This window comes from Sinocyclocheilus anshuiensis, unplaced genomic scaffold, assembly GCF_001515605.1.
Source record: "Sinocyclocheilus anshuiensis isolate Anshui unplaced genomic scaffold, SAMN03320099.WGS_v1.1 scaffold648, whole genome shotgun sequence".
NCBI classification, from domain to species: Eukaryota; Metazoa; Chordata; class Actinopteri; order Cypriniformes; family Cyprinidae; genus Sinocyclocheilus; species Sinocyclocheilus anshuiensis.
In genome coordinates this window covers 1,154,764-1,170,448 of record NW_015557156.1, presented here as the reverse complement: position 1 = coordinate 1,170,448, position 15,685 = coordinate 1,154,764, and the positions used below count along the sequence as shown (strand labels likewise).

General features: G+C 38.0%; 1 protein-coding gene across 1 annotated transcript in view; it reads right to left on the bottom strand.

The window, feature by feature from the left end:
- LOC107678228 (centrosomal protein of 170 kDa-like) overlaps nt 1–14,906 on the bottom strand; it is an 18,205-nt gene extending 3,299 nt beyond the window's left edge. Inside the window, exons 1-17 of the mRNA XM_016473433.1 lie at nt 14,834–14,906; nt 12,375–12,530; nt 11,797–11,886; nt 11,621–11,699; nt 11,351–11,409; nt 10,586–10,739; nt 10,365–10,502; nt 8,805–9,278; nt 5,816–6,201; nt 5,549–5,677; nt 5,232–5,367; nt 3,778–5,151; nt 3,441–3,684; nt 1,978–2,083; nt 1,431–1,568; nt 1,097–1,185; nt 656–749 (exon numbers count right to left, since the gene is read on the bottom strand). Of these exons, the coding sequence (XP_016328919.1) occupies nt 656–749; nt 1,097–1,185; nt 1,431–1,568; nt 1,978–2,083; nt 3,441–3,684; nt 3,778–5,151; nt 5,232–5,367; nt 5,549–5,677; nt 5,816–6,201; nt 8,805–9,278; nt 10,365–10,502; nt 10,586–10,739; nt 11,351–11,409; nt 11,621–11,699; nt 11,797–11,886; nt 12,375–12,479 (3,795 nt within the window). The 5' untranslated portion in view covers nt 12,480–12,530; nt 14,834–14,906. The remainder of the gene's footprint in view (nt 1–655; nt 750–1,096; nt 1,186–1,430; nt 1,569–1,977; nt 2,084–3,440; nt 3,685–3,777; nt 5,152–5,231; nt 5,368–5,548; nt 5,678–5,815; nt 6,202–8,804; nt 9,279–10,364; nt 10,503–10,585; nt 10,740–11,350; nt 11,410–11,620; nt 11,700–11,796; nt 11,887–12,374; nt 12,531–14,833) is intronic.
- Nucleotides 14,907–15,685: the final 779 nt, after the last annotated feature.

Here is a 15,685-nt window from a genome sequence, read left to right as displayed (position 1 = left end):
AATTCTTTCTTTCTTTCTTTCTTTCTTTCTTTCTTTCTTTCTTTCTTTATCTATAAATAACTGTTTTACAGTTAACAAAAACTTAGTGGTTTGTTAATGATGCCAAATAAAGTTCTCTAAAGGCTGGAATAAGCTGCATGACTCAAAATCTGAACAGATTTCAGAACACTATGCATCATACACCTGCTGACTTTGTAAATGGTTACAGAGAAAAACTGGGCAACATTCACTAAAAAATTGAGGATCACACACTATAGACTTTCAAGTAAACACTTAGACAAAAGGAAAAGGTTTATAATAGTCTACCTTTATACTTATCTATCTATCTATCTATCTATCTATCTATCTATCTATCTATCTATCTATCTATCTATATGTATGTATGTATGTATATATTTAGAATTTATTTATTAGCCTGAATTTGCTACCATGTCACACTTAACCATTAAATTCAGGCAAAGTGAGTTTTTTTCTTTCATTTTATTCATCGTACCCAAAACGACTTACAATGACTTACTTTTATCTAAAACAACAAACAAGAAAGTTAATTCTAGGATACACTTTTGTATCCTATGACCTATTTTTCTTTAATTTTTGGGATTATTTAAAACTAATTAAATATTTAATTTGAAATAAATAAATATGTTATTCTCACCTGATTAGAGGTCTTGAGGAGAGGCACTTCATTCTCTGCCTGCAGTTTGCTTTCAATCTCCTCCCACTTTCGGTCCTTGTCTTTGAATAAAATCCTGCATGAACGGTAATAAATAAAAATGTGGCCTTCCAAAAGACCTCCCAGAACTAAAACTATGAATGCTGCACATAATAAAAACATATCAAGTCAAGGTCAAAGATGCACAAGGATCGTTGTCATAAATATTCCCTGAAGACTTGCACATAAAATGAAAGAATTCAAATAAAAAGGGGCAGTCAGTTGATTAAATGTTTAAATCAAACGGATTACACAATAATTGATTAAAATTATGAAAATATTAAAAAAAAATAATAATTAATGATACTAAATTTACATGTTACATTCACAGTCTTTATAAAAACTAAAGCTATGCACATTTTCTGGAGTGCAAGAGCAGTGCACCTGATTTTTTTGGCTGTCTTTTCCAGGGCTTGTTTGATTTTTGCTGAGAGCTGGGAGACCGATGCCAACAGCAAACTGTCCAGCACACCCTGTGAATACAGAATAAGCAGAGAGTGGCACTTTTGTTATGCTGTCACAGTAGGAAATAAGATGCATTAAGAGACACATGTTAAGATACCGCTTTCTGTTATAACAACAAATAAACACAGCGCCCTCTTGTGGAACATAAGTGACAAAATAAATTGGAGCTTCTAGTTCCAGTAACCGATATAATCATGATGTTAACCAACAGGGTACAACAAGCTGTAAGATTTTTGAGATTCAGAAGACTGACCTCCTCTCTGCTCCAGGTCCTGCGGCGGATGGCGCGGGAATCCTGACTGCTCATAGCACCGCGAGATCTTAGTTCCACACCTCTGCCACTGATCTCTGGAGCGCTGCCCAGAACATCCTCAAACACACGGTCCTCAACCTGAGAGAGGCAGAAAGATGATTGCTTATATCTCTGATTACACACTGCAGTAATCTTTTGTTATTTTCTATATTAAAAACGTCAAATAAACATCTAAAAATCCAGTGTTTAAACAACGTTAGAATGCACTACTGGCAAAGCATGTCCACATGCATGCATTATTGTCATGCCTGTCATCATATATTCTAAAATTAATAGCATTGAATCATGATCTCTTAAACCATCAACATGCCAGCACACATTTAATTAACTACTGAAATAATTATGTGAACAATGCACAGTATGCAAAACCAAAGTCCTTCACAGCCTTGTCGATATATATTGATATAGATCTCTACAGGCACCAAATAATTAAATGGTCCATATACATATATAAAAGGCTCTGGTAATGATATTGTTGTATTCTCACTGAAGCTGCAGGAGCAGAGGAAGGACTAACAGAGTCAATCTCTCCGGCAACGTCATGGATCTCACGTGCTAACATGGCCAGATCTTTAGCCAGGTCTTGACTGATTCTGTAACAATCAAAAGAATACCAAAGATTAATGATCTAAATCAATCATTTACTAGATCAGTTCTTTGTATTATGAGTAAAAGTAGATTTAGCTTGTAATACAAAGATAGTTGATAAGACTTTTTAAGGCATAAGCAGTGATGGAGAGTAGCATCAAAGATGAAGAAGCTATTAGTGGTAGTTGGAGAGGAGAGAGCAGAACAGAATCAGGAAAGGACCTGCAGTGCGGTTGCACCACATGTCGGATCGCTGCCCACAAGTCTACAGATCTGATACAAGCTATTAGTTTGAGTTTGAATCAGCTGGAGTCGTTCCAACATACACTGCTGTTCCAAAGTTTAGGGTTAGTAAGATTTGTTTTGGTAACACTTTACAATAAGGTTCATTAGTTAATGTTAATTAATGCATTAACTAATATTAACTAACAATTAGCAATACACTTGTTACAGTATTTATTAATCTTTGTTAATGTTAATTAAAAAAGTACAACTGTTCATTGTTAGTTCATGTTAGCTCAGGCCCATTAATATTAACAGACAAAACTTTGGATTCTAATAATGTATTAGTAAATGTTCCAATTAATATGAACTGAGATTAATAAATACTTTGCAAGTATTTTTCATAGTTAATTCATGCTAACTAATGTAGGTAACAATTGGAACCTTACTGTTAAGTGCTACCGATTTGTTTTAAAGACATTAAAAGCAAAGATGTGTTAAATTGTGTGACAAGTGACAGTAAAGACATTTATAAGATTACAAAACATTTCTATTTCAAATAAATGCTTTCTAATCATCAAATAATCTTGAAAAAAAATGTAGCACCGTTTCCACAAAAATATTAAGCAGCACAACCAAGACACCAAAATGAGAACCAAATCAGCATATTAGAATGATTTATGAAGGATCATGTGATCATGTGGCTGATTTTAAATTGTAATAATATTTTTACAACTGTTGTTACTGTATTCTTGATTCAATAAATGCAGCCTTGGTGAGCATAAGAAACTTCTTTCCAAAACTTGACAAATTTTACTGGCCCCAAATGTTTGAATGGTAGTGTAAATGACTCTTTGCACGCTGAGAAAACACATGCACATCCAACAAAAACTCTTTTAAATAGAATTTTATGCTGGCTTCCTATAGAAATGTTTTGCTCTGACAGTACACAGTGAGGTAATGTCACATTATTATTACTACTGTATATCACCTCAATAGACAAACATGCACAACAAACTGCAATATGATATTTTTACACCTCTGTTGGGCATGTTTTTTTTTTATAAACAGGCAATTGAACAAATCACATTTTAGCTATATTTCTGAGTAGCTTGCCCAGCACTTGCTGTTAGTTATTACCTGGCGATCTCCTCACTGTGGGCGGTCCAATCTCTCATGTAATCATCTTGTTCTCTGCTAGACTGGTGTCGTAACATGGAGATGCCTCCAGGGCTGGGTGTTGCAGGGGCTGAACCCCCTAGCTGCGTCACCCGTGGAGCCATTGGACGCGGGCGAGTGTGTTGAGTGGGGTGACGGTTGGATCCATATTCATCCTCTGAGGTAGAAGCGTATTCGATAGGTACCCGGCGCCACCTTCCACCAGCTATAAGGAAGACGTATAACAGAACAAGATTGTTTAATTGAAACATTTTTAGCCAATTATCCCTTCTAGTACATTTTTACCCAAAAGTCTGACCTGCAGGTGTACTTTGAACATATGGAGTACCAGGACACTTATCGGGCAGTTTGGAAACGCTGTTAGCTCTTGCTCTGGGGACCACAACAGAGGAAGAGGCCGCTGTAGAGCGGAGGCCAAGCCGCAGTGTGCTTTCTGGGGCAGGGCGTGGGACGAAGCCCCTGATCTTGCCTGATGTAGCTTCTGAGTCACTCCGAGCTGAAGGAGAGCCCATTCGTGGTCTCCGTGGCTGGGCAAGCGCTTCAATTCGAGAGAGGGTCCTGCGCCCAGCCGAAGGCCTCGATGCAGAACTGGCGGTAGAGGCCTCTGAAGCAACAGACATACGATCGACATCAGCGAGGTCGGTGTCAGAAGCTTCGCCCAGTCGTGCACGGCGAAGAAGAGAAGCCCGTGTGGGTCTGGGTCGTGGAAGGGTGATTGGTTTAGAGCTGGTGGGTGTAGGAGCTATAGTCATCTTTGCTCCTCTGGTTTTGCCACTTGTTGGCTCTGCCTTAGAGCTGGTATTTTGACCCCGACCCTGAGGTCGTTTCACCGAAGCGTCATGGGTTAGAGAAGAGCTCAAGTCATCGTCTGTCAGGTCGAGAGACGTCCAAGCCCTGGAACTAGAGGGTTGAGCTTTGCCTTTTCTTTCTGTGGCACTGGTGTTTTTATTGGTTGTTTCACGGCCTGGACCTCCAGCTGATCTTTTCCTTTGGGCTGTCTTACGCCCTCCTTCTCCTCCGGCTTGGCTGACCGTGCTTGTCGTATCAATGTCAGATTCAGGTGATACAGACCCCTCCAAGGAGTAGCTCAGTGGGTCTGCAAGGTCTGATAAAGTGGTTTCCAGAAAAGCAGCCACAGCCTCTGAGTCTTTTAGCATGGTGGCAGCATCAATGCCCTCATTGATGACTCCCATTTCCCTGGGATGGGTTGGGGCACTGGGACCATCGATGCAAGGTATGAGTTCTAGGGGGACATTTGCACTCAGCCGCTCCACTGTAAAGCTCTCTTGCCTCAGTAGCGGCTTGCCTGTCTTCTCTCGGTCCTCATCTACTTTATTTCGTCTCCCATCATCTTGTTTCTTCTCGATCTTTCTAGCTTGAGCTCCTTGTTGACTGACTTTACTCTGGATTCTGGGCGGAGTTGGCTTTTTCACTTTGGACCGATCTACGTCTTTGCAAGCTGAGGTCATTCCTGAAACTCTTTGCCCAGTTTTAGAGATTCTATTGAGCTGATCTACTTTCTCCTGAACTTCTAGATCCTGCTTCTCTGATGAAGGGACTTTCTGCCTGGATTGGCTCCATGTGCCCTCAGGAGTCAGTGGATCCATAGCAGAATCTTCAGAGGGAAGCTGCGGGAGGGTCCTTCTTTTACGTTCAGATGCACTGATATCAGCTGTTGAAAAAAAGGAAATCTGTCAAAATCTAACTGTAATACAAAAGCAAAGTGTTTTAGATGTTTGACAGCCCTTGAACCTTTTTCATCTGAGGGAAGCATGGTGGGTTCAGCCCCGGATCCCTCAGGATCTGTCCGTATATGACTTGCAGCTAGACTAGCCCACTGTGAGACCCACCTTGGACCACCTACTACAACTAAGTCATCTGGTAGCACCTTAAAATAAGAATGGACGGTAATTTTTAGCTTTTTTTAATCTGAGAAACAAATGATTGAGACAACTTGGAAAGATTCGTTGTTCCAAGAAGACCACATAGTGTCTTTTGAAACTGATATCGAATATCTTCAAGGATTTTATAATGTCTTCAGAAATGTATGCCAGTTATTACTTATATACCTCTGCACCGACATAACCGGCTTGTCTGGTTTCCATTGCCCCAGATCTTGGACAGATGGTTCCTCTATCTCTCTGGTGTGTTGGAAAACGCAGTTTAGTTAGGGCTTGGTTATCCTCCACCCCAAAAACCTAAAACATAGCACACAGCATCATTTTTGCATATCAGCAACTGACTGACTGCTATTTCTACAAAGAATTCCAAGTCTATCACTTCTGACATCTTCAAGCATAAAAGAAAACATAATTTCTAAGCTTCTGCAGGTCTACCTTATCAATCATACGCCTGGCCTCTTCCTCCTCAGCATTGCCATTTTCCAGCTCAATGGTGTAGGTCCCTCTATCACTTTGGTCATCTATATGTCGCCTATTTTGAGTATCTTGAGACCCAGTGCTTTGCTCTCTGGGCACGTTGTCTTTCTGTGGCGAAGAACGGTGAGCTCTTTTGCCAACTTCACCCCCTACTGGTGCCATCTTTTTAGCTGCAGATGATGGTTTGTGCTGGAAGAGATCTTCCCTCCCACAGAAAGGCCCTTCTGTCCTCTGCACGCCCTGCCTTCCTCGGTAACGCTCCTGCAGGAATGCCCTCCGGCTACTTAGCTGCTCTCCCAGTGCATTCTCTGAGTCACTCTGTGTGCCATCCTCATGTTTACTGCCTGGAAAAGAAGGAGAGAAACATACAGAAGGATGGTCGAAAGCAAGTGACCAATCGCTTGTGACTGCAGCCAATGGCATTTCATCATTCATAGGTCAAAGATATTCCAATCATTTTTTGTCAGCATCTATTAATTTATTCAAAAATACACAAAAATGCAATTCTTTCATACAATAAATTATTCATCATTTCTGAACAAAAATTCATTTAGCTTTATAAAGGGTGTCATTTAGTAAAAAAAAATCAAAGTGTCACAACTGTCCTGATATTGATAAAGAATGCTTCATTAAAAAATATGAAATTAATAAAACCTAGTAAGTTGTTTCTTATTAATTCTTAATTAAGGAAAACAAAACTGTTAGACTACTAACTACTGTACAGAAGACCATAGCCGCGGGAACGTATTTTGTCCAGGTGGGGCTGAGAAATAAAACTTGTGAGGGAGGGGGGTCACGTGACAAGAGTGATGCGAGAAGACACACTATGATGGCGGATCCAAAAGAGTTACTTTTAATAAAACTTTAATTTCTTCGTTTAATAGCCTATAAGTGAGTGTCTTTATTGTTGCTGGGTTTCCATAAATAAAAAAAAAACAATGAACCACAAACTAAGCATTCGTTTTAAATAAGGGAAAATACCTTATATATTTGGGTTACAACGCAAGGCTATATCTTATTAATTTTGTTAATAAAAGTTAGATGTTTAATATATACGAATTTGCCATTGTACGATTTTATGGCTGATGTGTTTTAATGAAGATAGTAAATCACAAACTATAATCGTTTTAAGGTAGCCTGAGGGGAGTTAAATGTTTAAATTGATACTGTGAAATGCACAAAGTGCTTTATGTCTATAGATTTTATTTTAGGCAAGTTGTCCTGTTGGTTTGAGCAGGCTAAATTGATCAAACATATGCTCAACTCACTGTCAGCCGCTGGCCGCTTGGTCGTTCCTTTAAAAAATAAAAACCTGAATTTAACAAACATAAAATGTTCCAAACATATTTCTAAATTAACTTAATAAAGGAGCGAAACAAAATATTACCACTTTGCCATTAAAAACCGACACTGAACTATTTTAATGGCTGCAACAGCGGTAATGGGGAAGAGAGAGAGAGAGAGAGAGAAGACACAGGCTCCAGTCGGACTTGGGCTGAGAATTTTGATAAGCTGTCGGACAAACGCAATTCCGGGAAATTGCAGGGAAATTCATTTCCTCGTTTCAATTAAAAGTTCCCCTCAGCTCGGCGGGCCCCCAATCTGCCCGGGCCCATATGTACCTGCATACCCATACGCTACGCCACTGAATATAATAAAAAAACCATGGCAACAAATGTTTTTTTTTTTTTTAAGTCAGTTTAATAAGTTTAATAAGTTGAAACAACTTTCACAGTCAATTTGATTCAACTTGACTCATGTTTAACCGTTGCTTCTTGTCATTGTAGGCTTAGGCTACTTTTTTCAATACATTTTAATGAATATACAAATTAATAAAATTAATTTTATAAATTTTTTATTACATATTGTTCATTCATTTATTTTTAACACCGCACCCCCATTTTTTCGTGGGCGACATTCCAGGTGGTGCTGCAGCACCCTCAGCACCCCTACTTCCCGCGGTAATGCAGAAGACACATGCAGACCTTTGTGGCTCTGTGTCACCGCCTCTTAAAATATACTGTAAAAAATCAGTGACATTTACGATAAAATTGCGGCAGCTATGGTTGCCAGAACTTTACCGTAAAAAATATGGTAGCAACATTTTAGGTTTTACAGACTTATCTTAAAATCACAGTAAAAAAATAAAAACAGTATTTAATTTACTGATATAATGTTAATATACCAACGTACTGAAGAACTAAAACCTGTTTTGTACCATTGTAATACACTGACAACCACCAAAAGAAAACGAAAACGATGAAAAAGTCACATGATAAATCAAAGCTCATCACAAGCAGCTCTTACAATCTGAGAAGGGAAATATTTATATATAGAAGGTGCACAGTGTCATTTCACACAAATACTAAACACCGTCATGGTAACACGCATGATACTGAAATAATGCAATAAACATGCAGGAAACAGTTATTTTGACGGAAAAACATCAAATATAGAGTGTCATGCAGGAAATTATACAATGACTTGTTATTTTTCCCTTCTAAAAACCGTAATTTTAACAGTATCTTGCTGTAAAATGATATTAAATGTAATTACAGTTATTCACTACGGAAACTTACTGTTAACCAATGAACAGGTTTTTACTGTAGCATTTTTATAGTCTTTTACTGTTAAAATCACAATCATTTTTTACAGTGTATCAGATAATTTGACTTTTTTTTTAATGACAAGACAAGGTTATTTCCAGTTGTAAAATGTCATGTGGTGCAACTCATCAGACAAGGTAATGATATTTATGTATTGGTATTATGTATTATACATTATGTTACGTATTATATTTAAAATTCATCATATTTAATTTTTTGTTACTTTTTACCTTGAAATATATGTTTTAAAACATCTAGACACTTTTATTATTCATTTCTGACCCTTATACACAGCATCATACGAACAGACTCAACAGTAACTCCTCACTACTTCACCTTACCTCTAAGACTCCTCAGCTGAACCGGCACATCACTCTTCACGCTGTCTCCATCATCCTCAGCAACAGATTCAGAGTGAGCTAATGGCAGCTCATTCTGTGCCAGCCAGTCTGCCACCTTTACCTCCGCTGCCACCATGGCAGCCTGCAAGGCACTCAGCTCCTCCCCTGCCCCCCTTTTCGGCCGCTGTTGATGGTCTTGAGATCCCTTTGAATTTCGCTCTTTGCCCTTCCCCAAAGCCACTGTGTCAAACTCTATAGTGAAGGAGGCATGTCCATGTGCTCCGCCCTCCGACGCGGGGATTGTGGAAGCTGAGGCAACTGCCTCTAAACTAGTAGGGAGGCTTTCGCCTGTGTCTCCCCCTACTGGAGGAGTCTCCTTACAGGGGATCTCAAAGTAGCTTGGTTCCTGGGTCCCTAAATTCTGCGTTGTAGATCCTGGCCCTACCTGAGGCTTTGTTGCAGTTTCCTTACGGCCTGCATGAATGCATAGTAAAATTAAATTCATGAAATCTGACCAAATGAACTTGACAACAATGTACACTCTCAGAAAAAAGGTACAAATGCTGTCACTGGGCCAGTACCTTTTCAAAAGATGCACCTTTGTGCCCAGTGTTGGGGGTAACGCATTACAAGTAACGCGAGTTACGCAATCAGATTACTTTTTTCAAGTAACTAGTAAAGTAACGCATTACTTTTTAATTTACAAGAGAATATCTGAGTTACTTTTTCAAATAAGTAACGCAAGTTACTTATTTTTTCCAATTTATTGATTGACAGCTCTCCTGTCCCCATGCTGAGAGAAATCAGAAGATGTTACTGTAGTTCTAAAATAAATATGAATATGCATTAATTCATCTCACTCATTCACAAAAAAATTAAAAACACAGATTCAGCATTCCTCAAAATGAATAAAAATAATGCAACTCAGAATATGACGCAAACCTGCAATAATTAAATGTTAAACAACACAAATATCCTTTATGTATTTAATACCATTCTATTAACCAATGTCTTTGCTTCTGACCTTCGATGATCCAGTTCAACCATACTAATAAGCAGAAATTACTCTAGACAAACATTTGTGTGTCTTTTTTTATTGCTGAAGTGTGTTGAAATTTCTTCTTCTGCATTCTACTGTACGGACGTACATTTACTTTCCCTTCAGCCTGAGGCTTATTCATTTAACTTTTGGTGTGAAAAGGCTTTTATATTTGCCAAAAATATAACTTTTTTATTTTAAAAACAAACAAGCAAGCCCTGTCCAGATTTAAAAAGTAACGCAAAAGTAACGTAACACATTACTTTCCATAAAAAGTAACTAACGTAATTAGTTACGTTTTTATGGAGTAACGCAATATTGTAATGCATTACTTTTAAAAGTATCTTTCCCCAACACTGTTTGTGCCATATGTACCCCTAAAAGGTGCATATTAATACATTAAAGGTACATATTAGTACCTCAAGTGCACATGTTATTATCTTAATACTACATATTAGTAGGTTTTGAAAGGGTACCACCCCAGTGACAGCTTTTGTCCCTTTTTTGAGAGTGTATCTTACCTGCTTCGCATCTAGCTTGTTTTTGCTCAGAGGTCTTTGCATCGTGCTTCCCAGAATTTTCATCATCTGCGTCCCCGTCACCCCACCAAGAAGGCTGTCCATAAAGAGGGGTTCCTCTGTGGAGCACAGCTAGGTCTCCTGTTGAAAATTTGAGATACTTTGGGTTTGGTAAGCTACGTGTAACTATCTGTTAACTCACATACAACCCATCTTCTACTCACCTGACACTTTCTCTTCTGGTTTTGGTGATGGTTCTGAAGGTCTAGCCTCAGCATCTTTTCCTCCCTCTGCCCCTTTGACCTCTGGGCTTTTAGAGGTTTCTCCTGATGGCGAAGGCTTCTTGGTTAGCTGAAGCTGACTGGTGAACTTTTCGTGCTGTCCATGAAGGTGAAAGTAAGAAAGTCAAGACAGAATATTAGATACTGTCCTATAGGACTGACTCATATTAATCACATATTGACAGAGATTATATCAAGCCTTGAGTCTGTAAAATGTTTATGAAATAAATTTTATATGCTCACCAAGGCTGCATTTATTTGATAATATACAGTAAAAACATTAATATTGTGAAATATGATTACAATTTAAAGTAACTATTTTGCATTTTAATATATTTTAAAATGCGATTTATTCTTTTGATGGCAAAGATTAATCTCAGCATTATTGCTTCAGTCTTCAGTGTCACATGATCCTTCAGAAATTATTCTAAAAATTGTATTTCATGCTCAAGAAACATATCAATGTTGAAAATAGTTGTGTTGCATAATATTTTTGTGGAAACTGTGATACATTTTTTTTTAATGATTTTTTGATAAATAGAAAGTTCCACACAAAAAAACAGCATTTATTTAAAATAAAAATCTTTTGAATATTATAAATGTCTTAATGTCACTTTGGATCAGTTTAATGCATCCTTGCAGAATAAAGCTATTAATTTCTTAAACCCCAAATTTTCGAATGCTTATGTAAAGCTGCATTTTTATTACCTTCAGTGCTTCCTCTGGAACATGTAACTCTCCACGCACAGCGGTGAATAGGTTGGTATGTAAGATGGGTTAAGGAGAAAACAATATATATACAGTATATAGAAATGCAAATGCATCAAAAGAATTGGTCCAATCATTATTACATAGTACACTATATACTTTTGTCTTTGCATAGCAAATATGTTATACTGTGGTTGTATAAACCAACTAAAGTGTAACAAATCAAACCAAACAATCAAAATGTGATTTATTTTGCACATGAAAGGATATCGTAGCCAAACCGTAGCTTGTCACCCATTTTCAAAGTAATATACTGCTGTTCCTGTATACGTACATCATTAACAAACGTCTACAGAAGAGAAAAGGAGGTCAGCTTTCACCATATGCTTTCCATCATACCAGTGAAGACAAAATTAATATCTATTATGAATGGACACATTTCTCACCCCATTCAAGCTGCCCAGGTCTTTAACTTTATGTTCATCCGTAGCTACTTCATAATTGATGACAGCATGCTGCTTGTCTACACTACGAGACTGGAATTTAAAGAAAAGATAACGCATTGTGGGAATAAATAATACGCTGTATAACAGATTAGTAGATGCTGGTTCTAGGTGAAGGTGGGCTGGAGGAAATTATGTTTGAATTCTGAGCAAATTTCTGCATGGCACTTTACACAAATAGAGTACAAAATAAGTGATCGCTTAACTTGTTTGGCACCAGTTTTCTCATAAATTAAAGAAAAATTGTTTTGGTAACAAGATTGATTGGGAGTGCGTGAAAACATTCGATTGGTTTGCCTACTTTTCATGGTATGTTAATTTCATGTTAGATAATGTGCTATGTTAGATAAAAGCTTCAGAAAACAAAAGACATGGGTGACACCAAAGTGTACCCTGTATGTGGAAAGTGCCATATACAGTATGCACAGTTATGGATCCAGGGAGAACTGACTCTAACCTTGAAGGGACAATGATTCTCCTGCTTGTGTATGAGTAACAGACTGTTACAGTGATCAAGTTACCTGTAGCATAAGCTCACAGTCGTCCCGTCCCACGAAGATCATTTCCCGGGGAAGGCGGTGCCTTGTTCCCCCACCACTCACCAAGAACCAGGATGTCAAACTCATCTTGACTTAACCAGGCCTCCTCTTTTCCTCCTGATCTCTCGTTAGGTCATTCTGTTGACAGGTCATAGAATAACCGTTGCCAACATTGAAGTAAATGAATTAGACAAGCTCAACTCAACTTGCGTTAGGTGAATATAGAGGAAATAAAGTAATGTATCTACTGTACAACGCCAACACCATCAACATATGAGCCTAGTCTTAACTAAGACAATAATGGAGCCATACATCTTAGCATGAGCAATGCTTTTCATAAGTTTGTTTTATTTAAAGAGTAGTCCATGAGGCTAAATACACCCTGTCGAAGTGAATTCCTCCATTCCTGAAAAAAATTGATAATTTATTGCCCAGCACCAGACAAGCAGCTGACTCCTCTAACAACTTAAACAATGTACCTCTCTCTTCTTAAAGGCTTTCAATATTTTGAGCAATTATAAACGTGCCTTTCAACCAGTGAAGGGGAACGAAGAGAATCTAAAATTAGTGGTGTTAACCTTAACCTAAACCTATACAAGACAATAATGGAGCCATACATCTTAGCATGAGCAATGCTTTTCATAAGTTTGTTTTATTTAAAGAGTAGTCCATGAGGCTAAATACACCCTGTCGAAGTGAATTCCTCCATTCCTGAAAAAAATTGATAATTTATTGCCCAGCACCAGACAAGCAGCTGACTCCTCTAACAACTTAAACAATGTACCTCTCTCTTCTTAAAGGCTTTCAATATTTTGAGCAATTATAAACGTGCCTTTCAACCAGTGAAGGGGAATGAAGAGAATCTAAGGTGTTAACCTTAACCTAAACCTATACCAATAACAAAGTGCTTAGTAACAAAACCACCCCGAGAATCATTTTCCCAAACAATATTTCAGCAATCACATTGCCTGTTGGTTATCTAGAATCAAAAGGCCTCATTCGTGATGTCCTGTTCGTGAACGAGTTCTTTTGAACCGTTTCTTCTCCGTGAAACATTTGAGCCAGTTCACCAAATCGGGCTGAATCGTTTGAATCAGTGGCTCGCAAATAATTCGAACACTTTACTCACGCACTGAATCGTTTCGAACGCTTTCTCGTTTCTGTTTCAGATAGGCTACTTTTAGTACACAGAGAACAAAAGAGCGCTGCTTTATGTGGATGGGCTATATAGCCTACCTATAATCGATTAAAACAAAGTGCAAAAACGTCCTCTTTGCTCGTGATGAAGTCCAGATCTTTGTGGCTTGTGAACGACTCTGTAGCCTACTAAAGGTAAGGACATATCTAAATATTTTAGTATTAGTCACCAACAGCAAACAAACATTAAAATGTAATTACAATTGTTTTTGCTACCTATAGTAGCCTACCATCGTATTACCATCTGACTGATACCATGTTGGATGTTTGCTTGACAAAACGTTGGGAATGGAACTTGTGATGAAATTGCAGTTGAATTAGCCTACTTTGCCACAGAATTCTAATTCAACTTCCTGTTGGATGAGGCCAGTTCAACTTAAATTCCAAAATCATGTTTTGAAAGGGAGCCACCAATACTGCAGGCTGACCAGCCATGGGACACTGCATAGTGAAAAGTGATATGACCCAATATGACTGTAGCAATCCACAATATACAAATAAGGGAGCATGTCAAGAAGATGATTTATCAGAAAAATTAGACCAATTATCAATACATTGTCATTACATCTTCCCGTTGCTGTAATGCCAGAAGTTCCATTCTCATTTCTGTAATGCGAAAAATGTATAATTTCTAGAATGCATAAATATAAAATATAAATAAATAAATATCACATAAAAATCTTCGTACGCATGATTTTCTTTTAAGGAAAAGTAGCGTGGTTTTTTAGCCTTTGAGCATAAACATTTAGGTTAGAATCACCTGATATGCATATGTGCATCATCATCATTATCATCCTCTAAAGAAGCAGCGCATCATTTGCGTGTGAGCGAAGCGTCAGTCTCCGCCTCTGCCTTCAAGCATTGGCCTTGTTCTGCACCGGTAATGACAGATCTGATGGTTATTCTAAGAGACAGTCGCTCAATACACCCAGCGCATATTTTAATATACGCTTCTCATAACGGTGCGCTTTTATTTAGCTACACTATAACGCTCATGAAGAGAAGTAGCCCATAGCCTATATCGACGCATGTATATGCCTAAATGTTTTTAAATAAATAAGCGTGCTGCTGTTTTCATGACGCCGTTAGAGACCTCCAGTCCGTAATAGGCCAGATCGGTCGCCTCTAGAGCTCATGACAGCCAATTACTCATTTCCATCATGCAAAATATTTGCTCTTAAAATTAAAACCGTACATGTTCATTCAAATTTTGGTTAGTTTATAAAACACGGTGCATCACTTACCTAATAAATCCCAATGTATTTATTCCATAAATGACATCCGTCTGCTCTTTTGCGCGGAGCAGCGCTGCTCTGCCCAGCCCAGTCTGAGGTGCAGCTGCGCGTCTTGACGCACGGTGGCGCTGCGGTGTCAAGAAAGAACAAGACGACAAGCGCTCCTTGTGGTCAGCATGGATGATTTTATGGTTGGGCTCAATTGTGTGTATGCGTTTGTCAGTATTTAGACATAAGAAATTAATGCAGAATTATAGCCGGAAGTAGGCTATAAGCAACTTTTTTTTATTATTTCAACAATTTTTCAATGTATTACAAACAAGACCTAGAGACTTGAATAACAACGACAACAAAAGAAAAATATGAACAATTAAACAAATACAACACGTTTATAAATAATAAAAAAGGATCATTCCCAACCTTCTCAATATAAAACAGCATGTACAAAGCGACAGCGTGGTAGGCTATTCCAACTAATTGTTTAAAAAAAAAAAAAAAGATTTGTAAAACAACACAACACAACAGCATGGAATCAACAACAACAAAAATAACAATAAAATATAAAATAAAGATTATTGGTATCTTTATTTGGTTTTGCTGTGTATAGCCCATATATAGGTCATTCCGATTCTTCAGCAATTCGCTTCGCTATTGATGAATTAGACAATAAATTAAAGGGGTCATATGATGCGATTTCAATCTTTCCTTTCTCTTTGGAGTGTTACAAGCTCTTGGTGTATAAAGAAGATCTGTAAAGTTGCAAAGACTAAAGTCTCAAATCCAAAGAGATATTCTTTATAAAAGTTAAGAGTCAGCCATGCCTACCTAAAACGCCTCGTTCTAACACGCCCCCACATATCT